General features: G+C 35.7%; 1 protein-coding gene across 1 annotated transcript in view; it reads left to right on the top strand.

Annotated features, from left to right (window-relative positions):
* Window positions 1–17,417, top strand: part of LOC111143314 (acyl-CoA dehydrogenase, long chain) — a 40,621-nt gene that overhangs the window by 6,027 nt on the left and 17,177 nt on the right. The window contains exons 3-8 of the mRNA XM_022496976.1: window positions 1,917–2,054; window positions 3,382–3,546; window positions 9,518–9,584; window positions 12,720–12,884; window positions 13,539–13,640; window positions 14,621–14,734. Of these exons, the coding sequence (XP_022352684.1) occupies window positions 1,917–2,054; window positions 3,382–3,546; window positions 9,518–9,584; window positions 12,720–12,884; window positions 13,539–13,640; window positions 14,621–14,734 (751 nt within the window). The remainder of the gene's footprint in view (window positions 1–1,916; window positions 2,055–3,381; window positions 3,547–9,517; window positions 9,585–12,719; window positions 12,885–13,538; window positions 13,641–14,620; window positions 14,735–17,417) is intronic.

Genomic DNA, 17,417 nt, shown 5'->3' with positions numbered 1-17,417 from the left:
TACATATTTTTTCCTGCTTCATTAATGAATTAAAATATATAAAAGCTCAGCTGGCCAGCATAATGCAAATCTTGGTTGGCAATTGGCCACCTTAAAGTATTTTTATTACTGGGTGGGCTGTTTATTGATTAACTGATTAATTACTGATCCTGCTTTGTTGACCAAAAACCCATCGTTTCTATGAAAATAGAATTTTGCTCTATTTCCAAAATTCACTCACTGTCAGTACTTTACTACAATTAAAATTTTTTTTTTAAACACTGTTGGGGGGTACCTAAGTGGCTCAGTTGGTTGAGCAGCCCACTCTTGATTTCTGCTCTAGTCTTGGTCTCAGGATCAAGCCCTGCCCCCCCCCCCCAATCAGGCTCTGTGCTGAGCTTGGAGCCTGCTTTAGACTCTCTCTTATATGCTCTTTCTAAAATAAATAAATATATAAATAAATAAATACCTTCCATTGAGATTTGATTAATGCTTTCTCAGTAAAAATGACCAAAATTAGCTAAACTTAATGTCATCACTAGTCTTTGGTGAAAAGCAACTTTCTTTAAAAACAAAAGAAGGGCACCTGGGTAGTTCAGTCAGTTAAGCTTCAGACTCTTGATTTCCGCTCAGGTCATAATCTCAGGGTCCTTGGATCAAGCCCCACATCGGGCTGCTGCTGAGCATGGATCCTGCTTAAGATTTTCTCTCTCTCTGTCCATCTGCCCCTCCCTCTACTCTACTCACATGTGCACACTCTCTAAATAAATAAATAAATAAATATCTTTAAGAAAGAAAGTAGGAAAAAGTTTTGCTCTAGGAGATTCTTTTTTGTTTATTGCTTTACTGATTTGAAACTTTGTTCCAGAAAAATTGTTGGTGAGGATTTGAAGTAAAAATGATAGAAGTTGACAAATTTTAGGTTAATGATAAAACTATTTCCCAAGGTACTTTAGGCAATAGTTACATCAAAATGTACATGGCAATCAAACTCTTTTCTTTTTTTTTTTTTTTAGATTTTATTTATTTATTTGACACACACACAGAGAGAGAGAGAGAGAGAGATCACAAGGAGGCAGAGAGGCAGGCGGGGGGGGGGGAAGCCAGGCTCCCCGCTGAGCAGAGAGCCCGATTCGGGGCTCGATCCCAGGACCCTGAGATCATGACCCGAGCTGAAGGCAGAGGCCTAACCCACTGAGCCACCCAGGCGCCCCTCAAACTCTTTTCATTTATAATTTCTTGAGGTATCTGTGTGTAGCTTTAATCAGCATCTTCAAAAATATACCTCATACTTACCATAGCTAAATACCACTTAAAAAAATAAAAACAAAAGTTATCAGATTCTTTATCTCTGACTTGCCATCTCTTTCCTCATTATGCCATTCTCATTTTTAAAGAGGAAAAGCAGAGGTTGCACAATCTTATGCAAATATCTAATCTTTTCAGTTCATTTGACAGCTCAGCTGCAAGATGTTTCTGTTTTTCTGTTGTTCCTCCTTAAACTTAAGATTGCCTGCTCCTGTCACCTTTTTTCTTTGCTCATCCTGGTCAATTCAGCACTTTAAGGAAATATACAGAGGCCAGTTGCCTTTACAGGAGAGTTGGGCAAATTCCCATGACAATGTGGCACAACTAAGATTCCGTCCTACGAGTACCAGCTGAGAGAAACTGTACCCATGAATATCCGTGGATGTAATTCGCAGGTTCGATGAATAGTCAAGGGAGGAGAGAAGGGTAGGTAAGAAGAAGTAAGGAAGACAGCAAGGAGGAGAAACGATAAAAGAGTCAGATGCAAATAGGAAGTGACGTCCGATGTCAACAATAATTGCCTCAAATTAAGGGAACATTCCTGAACAATATCATTCATAAGTTCAAATTATGACCATTAAAATAATGGGAAAGAAGCTTTTCTAATTTTAAAATGTTGCTGTTTGCAGGTGGGAGAAAGCTGGAGAAGTGAGTAGGGAGCTTTGGGAGAAAGCTGGAAAACAAGGACTGCTCGGTGTCAATATTGCGGAGCATCATGGTGGTGTTGGTGGGGACCTTTATTCCGCAGCTGTTACCTGGGAGGAACAGTAAGTAGGCAGACATTGGAAGTGGAGTCTTATTTGTTGCTCACTTTCCTGAGAAGAGGATAAATTACGCTTTCTAATCTTATAATATTGAGAACAGTGTAAAATATGAATGAATAAACCCTTCATATGCTCTTGTGCATTTTTTTTTTTTTAATGTGGGAAGAGAGGCAAATGCCCTTTAAATTGTTAAAATAGGTGCTGTTGAAAATTAAAGAGAGCCCTTCATTTTTAATTGCTTCATGTTTACTTTTCTTCTTTTAAAAAAGCTATTTGGGAAAAAAAAAAACAGTAGAAAAATATTTCCATCAAATATACTTCAAGTTTAAGGAGAAATCTGTATGAGAAGAAATAGAGATTTCAGTTGATCAATGGGCACAGAATTTGACCCAACAGTTCATCAAAACAAAATTCAAATAGGTTCTTTTGGATGAAAAAAGTTCATCCTTATACCAATCAAATGCAAATTAAATTAACCTGGAGGTATCATTTTGAGTGTTTGCAAAAGTCCGTGAAAATTCACAATCATAATGTGCATCGCTGACAGGGTTGAAAATGAGACGCTCATGCTATTAGTGGCATTAACAATTAGGACAGTCGATACTTTGGAGATTAAAAACGTGGATATGTATAAAAAATTAAAAATATTTCTGCTTTTTGATCTAGGATGCCACTTTGGAGAATTTATCTTAGGGAAATAATTTTATAGAAAAAAGAGGAGCTGTGTGCAGAAATCATCGTCATGTTAGATCATAGTCTTCCAAATATGGAAGCAATCTAAATATCTGGTAGTGGGAGAATGAATAAGTAAATTCTATCACACAAACAATTTTGAATATTTTACAACTATTTCAGATTATTCTTTGATAGCTAGGTTAGAAAGAAGGACTGTTTCGTGTCACATACTTAAAAAAACAGTTAAGTACAAATTCACACCATGACTGCAACTATGTTAGAAGATATCCTTATGGAAAAGGTAATTTGCCAGAATGAAAATAGTTGCTATGTTAGGGTAATACAACTGTAGGTGATTAATACTTTTAAATGTTTTATCTTTTAATTCATTAGACAAGTATTCATGGAACTCTATTAGACTACTATTAATTGTGTTAGAGTCAAAAATTAAACGATTAATAAAAGCAAAGAGAGAACATCTTCAGGAACTTCCTACGTTTGTGCAGAGACAGGCTATTACCATACAATGTGATAAGACTTAATAATTTTTGTTGTTTATTGTTTGTTATTGTTTCATTGGAAATCAAAAAAACTGAAAGCAGAACAAAATAATTATTTTGTGCTTTAAATTTTCTTCTTTTTTTTTCTCTTTAAGAGCGTATTCGAATTGTACAGGCCCAGGTTTTATGCTTCATTCAGATATTATCATGCCCTATATTGTAAACTATGGCTCAGAAGAACAGATTAAGCGGTTCATCCCGCAGATGACCAGTGGGAAGTGTATCGGTGCCTTAGCAATGACAGAGCCTGGGGCGGGAAGGTAAATCAGCATTCATTTGGTTTTAAATTTCTGGAAGCAGTGCCCAACAGCAAATATTTTCTTACTATTCACTTCATATAAACCTTTGAACAATACGCAAGGAGGCGTACGAATGTGAACACAAGCAACCTTAAGTAACTTCAAACTCCAGTAGGAAAATAAGACCTTATCATATGTGAGTAATAATAAAACATTTATAATATATGCCATTTTGAGATATTAATATGAGGTAATATCCTACCAAATAAAATGGTAGGATATGAGTTGAATTTGGAGCATGGTGAATTTGGATGTGATTCCATGTGGATTCACATGGAAATGTCCAGAAAGCTTTTCGAAATAGGTATTTGGAACTCTGGAGGTGGACGGGGGGTGCAAAGAATTGACGCAATGGGAATGAGTAAGATGATTTATTCAGTCATTCGAAGGTTACTGACTAAGTGCCTTTAATGTGCCAGTGGTGAACAAAACAGACATGTTTGTTGTGCTTACTGAGGAGAATGACAAGAAACACATAAATAAGTAGATCCCTAATTATAAATTATGATTAAGTACTATGACGGGAACATGGTGCTATGCTAGAGACTAATGGAGCATGTGTGTTTGTTGGAAAAGGGAAAAAGGAATTTAGATATGAGTGCCAGAGAAGACCTATAAAATGTGGTTATATGTAAACTGAGGTGTGACAGCTTTGTAATATAACAAAGTTTGGAATTGTGATACTTCCAGTTTTGTTTTTCTTTTTCAAGATTGCTTTGGCTATTCTGGGTCTTTTGTGAATCTGTACAAATTTTGGGATTGTTTGTTCTAGTTCTTGAAAAATGCTATTGGTATTTTGATAGGGATTACATTAAGTCTGTAGATTGCTTTAGGTAGCTAGTATAGACATTTTAGCAATATCTGTTTTTCCATTCCATGAGCATGGAATGTCTGTCCATTTCTTTGTGTTGCCTTGAATTTCTTTAATCAGATTATAGGTCTTTCACCTCTTTGGTTAAGTCTATTCCTATTTTATTATTTTTGATATGGTTGTACATAAGATTATTAATTTCTCTTTCTGCTGCTTCATTATCAGTGTATAGGAATGCAGTAGATTTCTGTACATGGATTTTGTATCCTGCAAATTTACTGAATTCATTTATCAGTTTGAGTAGATTTTTGGTGGTCTTTCAGGTTTTCTGTATATAGTATCCTGTCATTGGCAAATAGTAAAAGTTTTACTTCTTCCTTACCAATTTGGATGCCTTTTCTTTCTTTTTGTTGTTTGGTAGCTGTGGCTAGGACTTTCAGCACTATATTGAGTAAAAGTGGTGACAGTAGATAACCTTGTGTTGTTCCTGACCTAGGGGAAAGCTCTCGTTTTCCCCCATTAAGTATGTTCACTTTAGGTTTTTCATATAAGGCCTTTATTATGTTGAGATATGTTCCCTGGGGACCTACTTTGTTGAGTTTTTAGCATAAACGGATGTTTTGTCAAATGCTTTTTCTGCATCTTTGAGGTGATCGTATGGTTTTTATCCTTTCTCTTATTGATGTGACATATCACATTGATTGATTTCTGAATATTGAATCACCCTTGTATCCTGGGAAGAAATCCCACCTGATCATGGTGAATTATTTTTTTTTAATGTATTGTTGGATTTTTTTTTTTTTAAGATTTATTATTTATTTGACAGATCACAAGTAGGCAGAGAGGCAGGCAGAGAGAGAGGAGGAAGCAGGCTCCCTGTTGAGCAGAGAGCCCGATGCGGGGCTTGATCCCAGGACCCTGGGATCATGACCTGAGCTGAAGGCAGAGGCTTTAACCCACTGAGCCACCCAGGCGCCCCTCTTGGATTTTTTTTTTTAAGATCTTTATTTATTCATTAGAGAGAGAGAGAAGAGAGAGAGAGAGAATGATTAGTGGGGAAAGGCAGAGGGAGAAGCAGACGTCCCACTGAGCAGAGAGCCAAATATGGGGCATGATCCCAGAACCTGGAGTTAATGACCTGAGCCAAAGTCAGACACTTAACCATCTGAGCCACCCATTCATTTTGCAAGTATCTTGTTGAGGATTTTTACATCTATTTTCATCAGAGATACTGGCCTGTTGTAGTTCTTTCTCTTTTTTTGTGGTGGTGGTGGTGGGGGGTCTATCTAGTTTTGGTATCAAGGTAATACTGGCTCTATAGAATGAATTGAGAAGTGTTCATTCCTCTTTTATGTTTTGGAATAGTTTGAGAATAATAGGTTTTAACTCTTCTTTAAATGTTTTATAGAATTTGCCTGTGAAGCTGACTGGTTTTGGACTTTTGTTTGTTGGGAGTTTTCATTATTGATTCAATTTCTCTGCTGGTAGCTGGTCTGTTCAAATTTTCTTTATTTTCCTTCTTCAGTTTTGGTAGGTTATATGTTTCTAGGAATTTATTCTTTTCTTCTAGCTTATCTTCTTTGTTGGTATATAATTTTTCCTAATATTCTCTTACAATTTTTTGTGTTTCTGTGGTGTTGGTTGTTATTTTTCCTTTCATTTATGATTTTGATTATTTGGGTCATCTTTATTTTATTTTATTTTATTTTATTTTATTTTATTTTATTCTGATGAGTCTGGCTGGAGGTTTATCAATTCTGTTGAATTTTTCAAAGAATTAGCTCTTGATTTCATTCATCTGTTGTGTTGTTTTTTTTTTATTTTTAGTTCCTGTATCATTTATTTCTGCTCTATTCTTCCTTCCTTCTGCTCTTTTGGGCTTTTGAGTGTTTTTCTTTTTCTAGCTCCTTTAAGTATGAGGTTAGGTTGTCTATTTGAAATTATTCTTGCTTTTTCCGGTAGAGTACTACTATAAACTTCCCTCTTAGAACCACTTTTGCTGCGTTCCAAAGATTTTGGACTGTTGTGTTTTCATTTTCATTTGTTTCCATGTACTTTTTGATTTCTTCTTTGATTTCCTGGTTGACCCATTCATTGTTTAGTAGCATGTTATTAACCACAGTGAATTTGTGCTTTTTCTAGATTTTTATCCTCATGGTTGATTTCCAGTTTCATAGTGTTATAGTCAAAAAAGATGCATGGTATGACTTTGAACTTTTTGAATTTGCTGAAATTTGTTTTATGGCCTAATATGTGATCTGTTCTGGAGAACGATGGCTGCCTTACATCCAGGGTATTCTGATACCAGCTGTGTGATTGTGGGCAAAATCTCTGTGCCTAAATGTCTGTATCAGTAACACTTATTTAATAGGTTATGGTGAGGGTCTGAATTCTTGGTAATACTAAGTAGTATATTTTAAGACCATTTTTCATATTTCATATTTACCATTTAAGAGGTTTTTTTTTAAACCACAAACTGAGTTGTGTCATTATCTTTATTACCTTTGATATGCCCCTATACAGAAGAATTACTTTAATAAGCCATGTGTAGGGGCGCCTGAGTGGCTCAGTGGGTTAAAGCCTCTGCCTTTGGCTCAGGTCATGATTCCACGGTTCTGGGATCGAGACCCACATCAGGCTCTTCTGCTCAGCGGGGAGCCTGCTTCCTCCTCTCTCTCTCTCTCTCTCTATCTCTCTCTCTACCTGCCTCTCTGCCTACTTGTGATCTCTTGTCTGTCAAATAAATAAAATCTTTAAAAAAAAATAAGCCATGTGTAGACCTTAGGAACTAATATTTCATATTGACTTATGATGAAAATTATGTTAGAATACAATAGCATGCAGCTTTAAAATGTTCTTTATAATCATCTCTCCTTTTACTGAGAACCAAATTAAAAGTTTTAGGTCATTTAACTCATCTTTCAAACAGGTGGCCATGTTTCCAATGTCTGGTGTCCCCAGGATCACCTCCAGGTTCAGTGATTTGCTAGAAGTCACAGGATTCAGCTTCTAATTGTATTCACTGTAATTTATTTCAGTGAAAGAATACAAAACAGAATCAGTATAACTAAAAGCCTCATGGACTGAAATTCATAGAATTCCAAGAGCTCTCTTTTAATGGAGTTCCACAGGACTTGTTTAATTCCTTTAGTGACAAGTTCTGAGAATACTTATGGAATGTTATCTACCGGGGTAGGTCATTAGACACTCAGTACCCAGAATTTTATTGGAAGTTGATCACATAGATACTGTTTGTCTGGCATGTGGCAAAAGTTGAGATGCCAAAAAGCAAACAACTGTTTAACATAAATCATTATTTGTTCAAACAGTTTAGGTACATAGTGCATCACTCTTCTCTGATCTGGGAATGGTGGGAACCCTCCTGCCAAATTCATAGATGCCAACCAAAAGCCAAACTTATAATCAGGTCTTTTTAAGGATAGCAGCCCGAGACCTATTTATTTATTTGTCAGACAGATAGATCACAAGCAGGGGGTGAGTCAGGCAGAGGGAGAAGCAGGCTCCCTGGTAAGCAAGGAGCCTAACACGGAACTCTATCCTAGGACCCTGGGATCATGACCTCAGCTGGAGGCAGAAGCCTAACCAGCTAAGCCACCCAAGTGTCCCATTTGAGTGCCTGTTATATTCAAATATATTCAAATATATTCAAATATATTCAGTATGCTATGTGAAGGGCATATAAACTTGATCTACAGCATGTCCTCAGAAGGTTTGAGTCTGATAAGTGGGGTAGGCAAGAAAGGTAAGATCTTTTTAATTAGTCACTGAAATACAAGATAAATGCTGTAAGAGAGTGTGTTATTTTCCTATGGTTTCCATAACAAATTACCCCAAACTTGGTGCTTAAAAAGGCAGAAATTCATTCTCTCACAGTTCTGAAGTCCAGAAGTCCAAAATTAGTGTAAATCGGCCCAAATCAAGGTATCAGTAGGGCTACACTTCCTCTAGATGTTCTAGGGCAGAATCCATTCCTTGCTTCTTCCATTTCCTGGTGTCTGACACGATTCCTGGCCTTGTGATCTTATCATTCCAGCCTGCTTCTGTGGTAACATTGCTCCTCCTTTTCTGTGTGTTTAATCTCTGTCTGCCTCTCTTTCATAAGGACATTTGCGTTTAAGGTCCCTCCATCAGATAACCCAAGATAATTTCCCCATCTTGAGAGCCTTAAATTAATCACTTCTGCAAAACCCTTTTTCTATATAAGGTTCCAAGGATTAGGATAAGTGATGTAGATTCTTTATACATGATGTTATTTTTGTAGGATATTTACAAAAAATTGGAAATTTACCCAAATAGATTGTTTTAAAAAATCATGATAAATCTATACAATGTAATTCTATGCTGATGATATAAATGATCTTATGGAAAAGCATTAGATCTTATTTGGAGGTCAAAAGCATATAATTTTATGAAAATACATACATGTGTGTATCTGTTTCCGTTGAAAAAATGATGGAAGGTTGTATTTTTAGAAATGTTTATTCTAGGAGATAAAATTGTTTTCAATATTTTTTTGGTCTGGAATATTGTCTGTGCCTTTCATATTTCAATTGTGAACATTTGTTTACTTTTTATTAAAAAATAATCTATTCCACTTTTAGAGCAGGCTTGTTAGAGGAAGCATTTGAGACATAGTCTTTTAAATAGCTAAATTTTACACTTGATCTTAGCCAAAAGGCCGAGAAGTGATTGACTAGCTAAGTTTTGATCAGTAGAGATAGAGGAAGGACCCAAGGTGAATGGAGGCAGGCAGGTACGTGGTGGCAAATAATCTCAAATATAGTGGGCTTTAAGATGTCATCTGAGTCTAATGTGGAGGTCTTGAATGCTACTTGGAATTTTTATGCTCTATAAAAGCTGACTAGTTTATGTAATCTTAATCATATACATTTGTATAATTGGTTTAGAAAATGATACAGCAGACGTGATTTTTCAGTGCATTTGTATAAAATTTCTAATATTAGAAGTCAATTTCTATCATGGTATAAACATTTGAATTATCACATTATAGATATACTTATGTAAGATCTTTTTGATAATGCAGTTTTTAACCAACTAATGAATTTCTTTTCATTATATTTCACTTTTTTCCAATTGTAGTGATTTGCAAGGAATAAGAACAAATGCCAAAAAGGATGGAAGTGACTGGATTCTCAATGGAAGCAAGGTGTGTAAAGAGAGACTTCCACAGCCCTTCTCTCCTTAGTCATGCCAAGTGTTAACTGTCTTAATGCTTACTCATTGTTGATTCTCTCAGATCTATGGACTCAGGAGAAGAATATTTATTCAAGTTTTGTCTTGTAAGAATTTTGCAACATTTGTATTACATGAGATCTGTTCCTCTTCTATGTTCCATTTGTCATGCTCTCCTCACTAATATAGCAAATGTTTTCGCTTCCAAATAGCACTTCTCAAGCCACAAAAGAGAGAGGAAAGGGTTGTATTGTCCAAATATGAGACAAACAATAATTAATAAACTTGATATTCATGAAAAATCGGAGATAAGATTTTCTTACAAATATCAAGAAGAGTTTCAAAAGTTTTTTGTAGAGAAAGAATTTGATAGAATTCTTTGATAGAATTTGAGAGTTCTTCAATCTGAGAGTCACATCAACCCAGATGAAATTGGAAAGCCCTCCAATTAAGGTTACAGACAGGCTTAGGAGTAAATACGTCCCTTAGAATCTAATATTACTGATGGCAGAGGATTTTGTTTACCTAAAGCTGTGTCTGGTATAAACTCAGTAAATATTTATTGCTGATTGAGAGTTAAGTGAAGGAAAGATGTTTATCTTTTACATTAAGGAGGCCTTTCCAAAAATTGTTTCAAAGCCTGTTGAAGAACTAAATATGTTTGTTTTCTTTGAAATTTTTGAAAAAAATTCTAATTAGTTTTAGATTAATAACTTGCACTTACAAAATCACAAGTTTAAGTGTTATACTGTCAAATCACTGTAAGATTTTGTAAACACTCTTGATTTCTGTACTTAACACTGTCAAGGACTAAGAACAGTTTGTGGGCTCACATTGGTCTGAACAACACATTTGGAGTAGCGCAGTTCTAAAGACCGTTCCATAATCTAGTTTCATAGTTGTTATACTGAAAAACAGTATCTGTGGTGTCAAATAAATTCAGAAAATGTGTGCAACTTCTCATCCTTTGATATGCTAATATGCATTGTGAACCTCTAAAAGTCGGGTACAGTATGTCTTATGCCCTAGGAAATTCTCTTCAGATTATCTTGAGTCACTGGTGTTTTCCCAAATATACTTTAAGAATTTTAGTCTAAATTATTCATCCTAAGAACGATAATAAATATGTCCTGATTCTAGTATATGATCACTTACCTCTGCCCACAGAGGACCACAGAAGACTAGGATATTTGGTCAAAAGTGAAATGGGAACCCTTTCTCCTATGACTCCAGCTTTCTAAGCAGGTTTTCTGTGTGAACTACCCAAGATAACACCACTGACTGCTTTCAGATCTCTATTAGACATAACAAAAAATTGAAAGGAAGCAAAAGTAAAGGAATAAGTAAGTAAATATAGTACATCAATAAGATGCACCTATTAAAGCATCAATATGAAGTTTTTAATGGTATAGAAAAATAATTACATTAAGTGAAGAGATCATATTAACATTTAAGTGAAAATGCCTATAAATTTCAACTATGTTAAAAGAAAAAAGACCAGAAAGGAAATTCATAATGCTATTTGTATGATGGACTCATGGAGGATTTTTTTTTTCCTTTTCTTTATCACAATACGCTATCTATGTAACATCTACAATGACAATTATAATATAATGACATCTACAATTTCTATTATACCAGAAAATAAAATAAGAAAATAAAAAAATTAAAAATGATGGCACTCATTAGGGATACCACCAGCCCTATTAAAAATTTTGACTGTTATGATTAGGAAAGAAATTGAGAAAGTCTTTTTTACAGAGAGAATTCTGTTATAATTTTATAAGAAAAGGAGATCAGTCATGCTGAAAATACTTACGTTCTGTCAGACTATTGCAGAAATGGTTCAGAATCTATTAACACTTTTCCACAATTATGGCCAAGAAAAACTGTTGAAGAACTCCATTCAATTTTACCAAATTGAAATCAGCATTAAGTGAAGAGTTTTTGCCCTGTAAACAGTTCCTTTCCTTTCATTCCGTTGTTTGTCTTTATGTATAGTAATGTCTGTTGGTATATGTCTGAGGCCTGGATTTAGAGTATACAGGCACTAATCAAAACAAAAAAAGGCACTGTGGGCAATTCAGCTGTGGCAACTACACAGATGGCCATTATTATCTTAAAAAGGTACGAAACTGGGAGACCTGAAAGGTTTTTGAACAAGTGGTGTAATGGAGCAACACTGTAGAAAAAGTAGTTTTGCTATGATGTATAGAATTTATTTTCAGGAATACATTTTTCTCATTTAGTCAACAAATATCCTTGAAGGCCTTCTATGTGCCAAATGCTATTCTAGGCACTAATGGTAGGTATATGAGTAGGAAATAGTCCCTTCGCTCAAGGATCTCCTTATACAGAGAGATGTTGAGGGTCTTTGATTATTGTGTCAACATATAACCATGTCCCCCTTCACTTGCTATCGTGTAGACAAGCCTCATATCAGTAGCTTATTTCCCATTATTTGTATGTATAGCACTGTGGATTTTAGAATATAATTGTTCTTTGATAGTATAGTGTCATTTAAAACAGGTTCCCTTTTCTCATCTGCAGCTTCTTTCTAAAATACAGTTGATCAGGCACCAGGGTAGCTCAGTTGGTTAAGCGACTGCCTTCAGCTCAGGTCATGATCCTAGAGTCCTAGGATTGAGTCCCACATCGGGGGATGCAGGGCCGGGGTGTCCCTGTTCAGTGGGGAGTCTGTTTCTCTCTCTGCCCCTCACCTGTCTTGTGCTCTTTCTGTCTCATTCTCTCTCTCTCAAATAAATAAAGTTTGTCATTTTATCATTTTTATAGATAATTCTGTTTTAATTTGGAAAGGATATAATAAGCTCTGTTCATTATTATTTATAGTATTAGTTGTGGAATGAAAATGCACTGGGTTCATTCTTTGAAGTATTGGGCTGTTTTCCTTGTGCTCTTTAATAACCTCCTATAGGTTATTAACACTGCAGATCCTTGGCTAGAGTACAAAGAGAGGCATAAAGTGTGTCTTGTCTGATTTAGTCTTCTTGAATATACTTTCTTTTTTTTTAAATATACTTTCTTCCAATCATGACTTATACATGGATCTGATTCATTGTGGAACATCACAGTATATTTGGGGTTGCAGGTGTTCATCTCCAATGGGTGGCTGAGTGACATTGTGATTGTAGTGGCAGTCACAAATCGTGAAGCTCTCTCTCCTGCCCATGGCATTAGCCTTTTTCTGGTGGAAAATGGAATGAAAGGATTTATCAAGGGAAGAAAGCTACAAAAAATGGGACAAAAAGCCCAGGTAAGTCACACTACAAATTATTAATTATAAATAATTGAGCTTACTCAATTATGACTTAATAGAACTATGTAGTTCTATAATTTTGATGGATGTATATCAAATCATATCTTCTTATGCAAAATTCCTAAGATACGCTTTTCAGAAATGTTGAGAGATTTATTCCATTTATCTAACTGTATCTCTTTCTGTTATTCAGCAGCAGAAGTGAATCAAGGTATTTTGAATATCTGCTTCATTAATGGCAAAATTAATTGTATATTGGTAGACCTATTAAACTGATTGAAGAAAATTATGAATAAGAGGAGAAAATTTTTTTTATTATTTGGTAATTATCTTGTAGTTTTTTCATCACCAAAAAAGAAAAACATGTTTTACTTTGCATTAGAAACCCTTAGCTCTTGGTACATATAGAACTGGACAAGATTAGAGCTAGAATGACAGTGTGTTGTGAGAAAGCCACCAGTTTTTGAAATCAGGTGAATCTGGGTTTGCATACCTGGTTTACCACTTCCACATCGTAATATTAACCACTCCAACTTGGCTTCTAGTTTTTGGTCTTCTTTTTGTTTTCTTAAATGAAAATAATCATTACCTCATTGGTTTGTTGGGAGACTTGAGTGAAATAATTCTGTACTTAATTGTGTGATCCATTAGGATACTGCAGAATTATTCTTTGAAGATGTCCGGTTACCAGCTAGTGCCCTAATTGGAGAAGAGAATAAAGGCTTCTATTACCTCATGAAAGAGCTTCCACAGGTCAGAATTATTAAAGAGTCCATCTTTTGATTAGCTAATGAAGTCGAATGCAATAACATAGAACTATGGAAATTCACATATATAAAACTTATGATACAGTCAGTCATTTGAGTATAGCTTAAAGTTGTAAAAAACAACAACAAAAAACACCTGAGTTTTGTAGGCTGGATAAGTAAATAACTAAACTCAGGGATATCCAATCAAAGCTTATACGTGAGTAGGGAAATTATGTATTTCATGACTATGATACCCTCTTAGAATGATTTTAGCTGCTTAACTACAAGTCAAGAATTCTTAGCTCCTTATAAGGAATGGTCAGCCAAAACATTGGGCAGGATTTTTTGTAATACCTGAGAATCAAAGGAGAAAGTTGTTGAGTTCATACCTCATAAGGTCAACCCTCACCTCTGTGTTTTTGGAGTGTGCTAGCTGAGCGTCACTGAGTCTCACATACTAGCATATGAGCATAGGTGCATATGCCTACTAACTGCCTCAGCCTGTGCTAAACATGAAATTTGGGACAAGGCTAGAAACACTGCCATAGAAATAGAGAAAGAAATCACCAGCAAGATGGATTTAAACTGGTTGTGGATACTTTTGCACTAATAGAATTTAACCTGTACCCTTTGAGATATTGATTTTCACAGACCAATTAGGACATTAATGTGCAGAGATCAATAAAAATCTACAATTTCATATTTCTCTTTTCATTGATGAGTGATGAGAAGGAATGAAATAAATTATGTATATATCTATAGGTAGTAAAGACAGTCATTTATAAAAATAAAGGATTTGTTTTAGAGAATTATTATGGAGATGTCAAAATATTCTTATAAATCTTTGTGGGAGCATTTTCTTCTAGAAGTAAGAGATTAATTTTTAGGAGTTTCATAAAGATTATGAGATTTATTATCATTGAAATCATGTGAAAATCACTTGTGGAATTAGAATGATGCTTAAGACCTAATTTTGGGTTCTAGGAAAGGCTAGTGGTTGCTGACCTGGCAGTTTCAGCCAGTGAATTCATGTTTGAAGAAACCAGGACTTACGTTAAAGAAAGAAAAATTTTTGGGAAAACAGTTGCACAAATGCAGGTAAGCTTGTCATCATAGTTTAGTATTAAGTGACATCAATCTAAATATGAATATGGAGTAATTCTCATAGAGGTAGTATTAGAATCCATGGAGGTGGGTGAGACCGTTGGGGGAAAAAGTAGAGAATAAGACAAGAAGAGGTTCTAGGACAGAGTCCTATGAAAAACGTAGGATTTACAGGTAGAGTAGGAGGAGACGAACCTGCAAAGACAACAGAGAATGAATGGCTAGAAAGAAAAAAGCAAATCAAGCAAGTAGTGTTCCAGAAACTAAGAGGAAAGATTTCAAGTAAGCAGGAGTGGGGCCAATGACAGTTAGAGGGAAACTAAGATGAAGGTCAAGAGTGCCTATTGGAAGATGAATGGATAAAGATGTGATAGATAATGGAATGAATGTGATACACACACACACACACACACACACACACACACACCACGAATATTATGCAGCCATCAAAAAGATGAGATCTTACCATTTGCAATGACATGGGTGGAACTAGAGGGTACTATGCTAAGTGAAATAAATCAATCAGAGAAATAATTATCATATGATCTCACTGATATGTGGAATTTAAGAAACAAGGCAGAGGATCATAGGGGAAGAGAGGAAAAGATGAAAGAAGATGAAAGTAGAGAGGGAGACAAACCATAAGAGATGCTTAATCATAGGAAACAAAAGGAGGGCTGCTGGAGGGGAGGGGGATGGAGGGATGGTGAAACTAGGTGATGGACGTTGGGGAGGGTATGTGTTGTAATGAGCACTGGGTATTATATAAGACAGATGAATCACAGACCTGTACCCGTGAAACAAATAATATATTCTATGTTAATTGAATTTAAATTAAAAATAATAATTAATTTAAAAAGACTGCCCACTGGACATAGTGGTAGGGAAGTTATTTCTTAAGAGCCATTAATGGACTGGAGTGGAATGGTGCCAGACCAGAGTGGTAGAAGAATAAATGGAAATGAGGAAGTAAAGATACTCATAGCAGACAACTCTTTCCTGAGTTCAGTTGTGAATGGTTGTTAAAAGAAGGATGGTTACTAGGGAGTAAGAAGAGGATGGGGGGGCAGAATTTTGGGGTCAAGTGACATATTTGGAGATTATTAAGTTTTTGTTATTATTATGTTGAAAATGCTAGAAGCGCATTTTAATACCTAGAGAAAGGATTTAGTTAAGAGAGAAATATTGTAGATATGAAGAGGATAATCAATTGGGTCTGATATTTGAGAAAGTATTAGGATGTGGATGCCAAAGCACATGGAAAGATAGGCCTTCCCACACCCACAGCAGAGATGTTTCCTCCATTGACAGAAAGGACAGGTAGGGGTTCATTCAGATACTTACCTCTGTTGGTAGAAGATCAAAAAAGCTCTTTTATGAAGGCTTTCATTTCCCTTAAGTAATATAGGGCAACTCAGTTCTTGAAGATCAGCTGAGTAAATGGGGCATGGAAGTGTCCATGGAGAGGAAGATTTGAAATACCCCTTCAAACTGAGAGACTGAACTAACTTGAAAAATATAGTAAGGCTGCTCGCAGTGTTGAGGACTCTGGTGAGGTTAATGATCATGGGTTTATAGTGGTACCTTCTGCTTTTTTGTGTATTAGATTTACTAGAAGGGTTTCACTATCCAGGATCAAGCACAGAGTAGGTGGATGACTGTTTAAGGCTGCGTTTTGAAAGGAAATTAAAGGTATTTGCCAAAGAACTCAACATATGGTGCCCATAATCACTAACCATGCCAATTAAATATTAGACTCTAGTTTCTTCTTAAATGAACAGTTTATAAACAAGGAAGTCATAAAATTGATTAAACATTTTATCAGCAAAAAATCTGGAATTGGAAATCTACTTAAGGAGTTTGAAGTGGAATGACCTATTAGATGATGGGCTTTGTAAAGGGCAAAGCAGAAATGAAACACTTTGGTAGGCTTTTAGGACCAGCATTACAGAAATTGACTTCAGGCGTGATTAAGTCCTAGGCTCAACTACTTGGATCTCTGTGGTCTCGTCAGGTTGTATGATCACTCTCCAAAGCATTTTCTTATTTGCAAGATGTGAATAATATCTGTAACCTGTCGTGTAGAATTGCTGTGAGGATTAGATGGTTCACTCAGAGTGTTCAGAATATTGCCTGGCAAAGTAACCACTCCCTAAAGTTTGCTATTTTTCCCTTACCAAGTGTCTTCCTCCATTCTGTTCCAATGAAGGGAACCTTTTCATCAACTTCTGGCTCCTGGTCTGGACCTACCTCAGGCCATTTTGAGAATTATTTGCTACCTGTGTGTTCATCAAGTGAACTTTTTCCAGGGCGCCTGGGTGGCTCAGTTGGTTAAGCATCTGCCTTCAGCTCAGGTCATGATCCCAGGGTTCTTGGATCTAGCTCCACATTGGGCTGTCCCACTCAGCTGTGAGTCTGCTTTCTCTGCCTCTGATCGCTTTCACTCTTTCTCAAATAAATAAATAAAATCTTCACTTGATCTGAGAAAAGAAAAAAGTCAACTTTTTCCATTCTGAAAACACTTCTTTATATTCTTTCTTATTGACATAACAGATCTAAGAATAGTTGTTCTGAATCTGAATCTAAAATGAGACACTTTAGAAAACAACTTATTAAAATGGTATGCTTTGACTTGCCTAAATTGTGATTTCCTTTAAAGTAAGGATTTTATATTTTA

The sequence above is a fragment of the Enhydra lutris genome, unplaced genomic scaffold (assembly GCF_002288905.1).
Source record: "Enhydra lutris kenyoni isolate GAN:26980312 unplaced genomic scaffold, ASM228890v2 scaffoldscaffold1, whole genome shotgun sequence".
Classification (NCBI taxonomy): domain Eukaryota; kingdom Metazoa; phylum Chordata; class Mammalia; order Carnivora; family Mustelidae; genus Enhydra; species Enhydra lutris.
The sequence above is the reverse complement of the archived record's forward strand: the minus strand, read 5'-3'. Positions and strand labels throughout refer to the sequence as shown.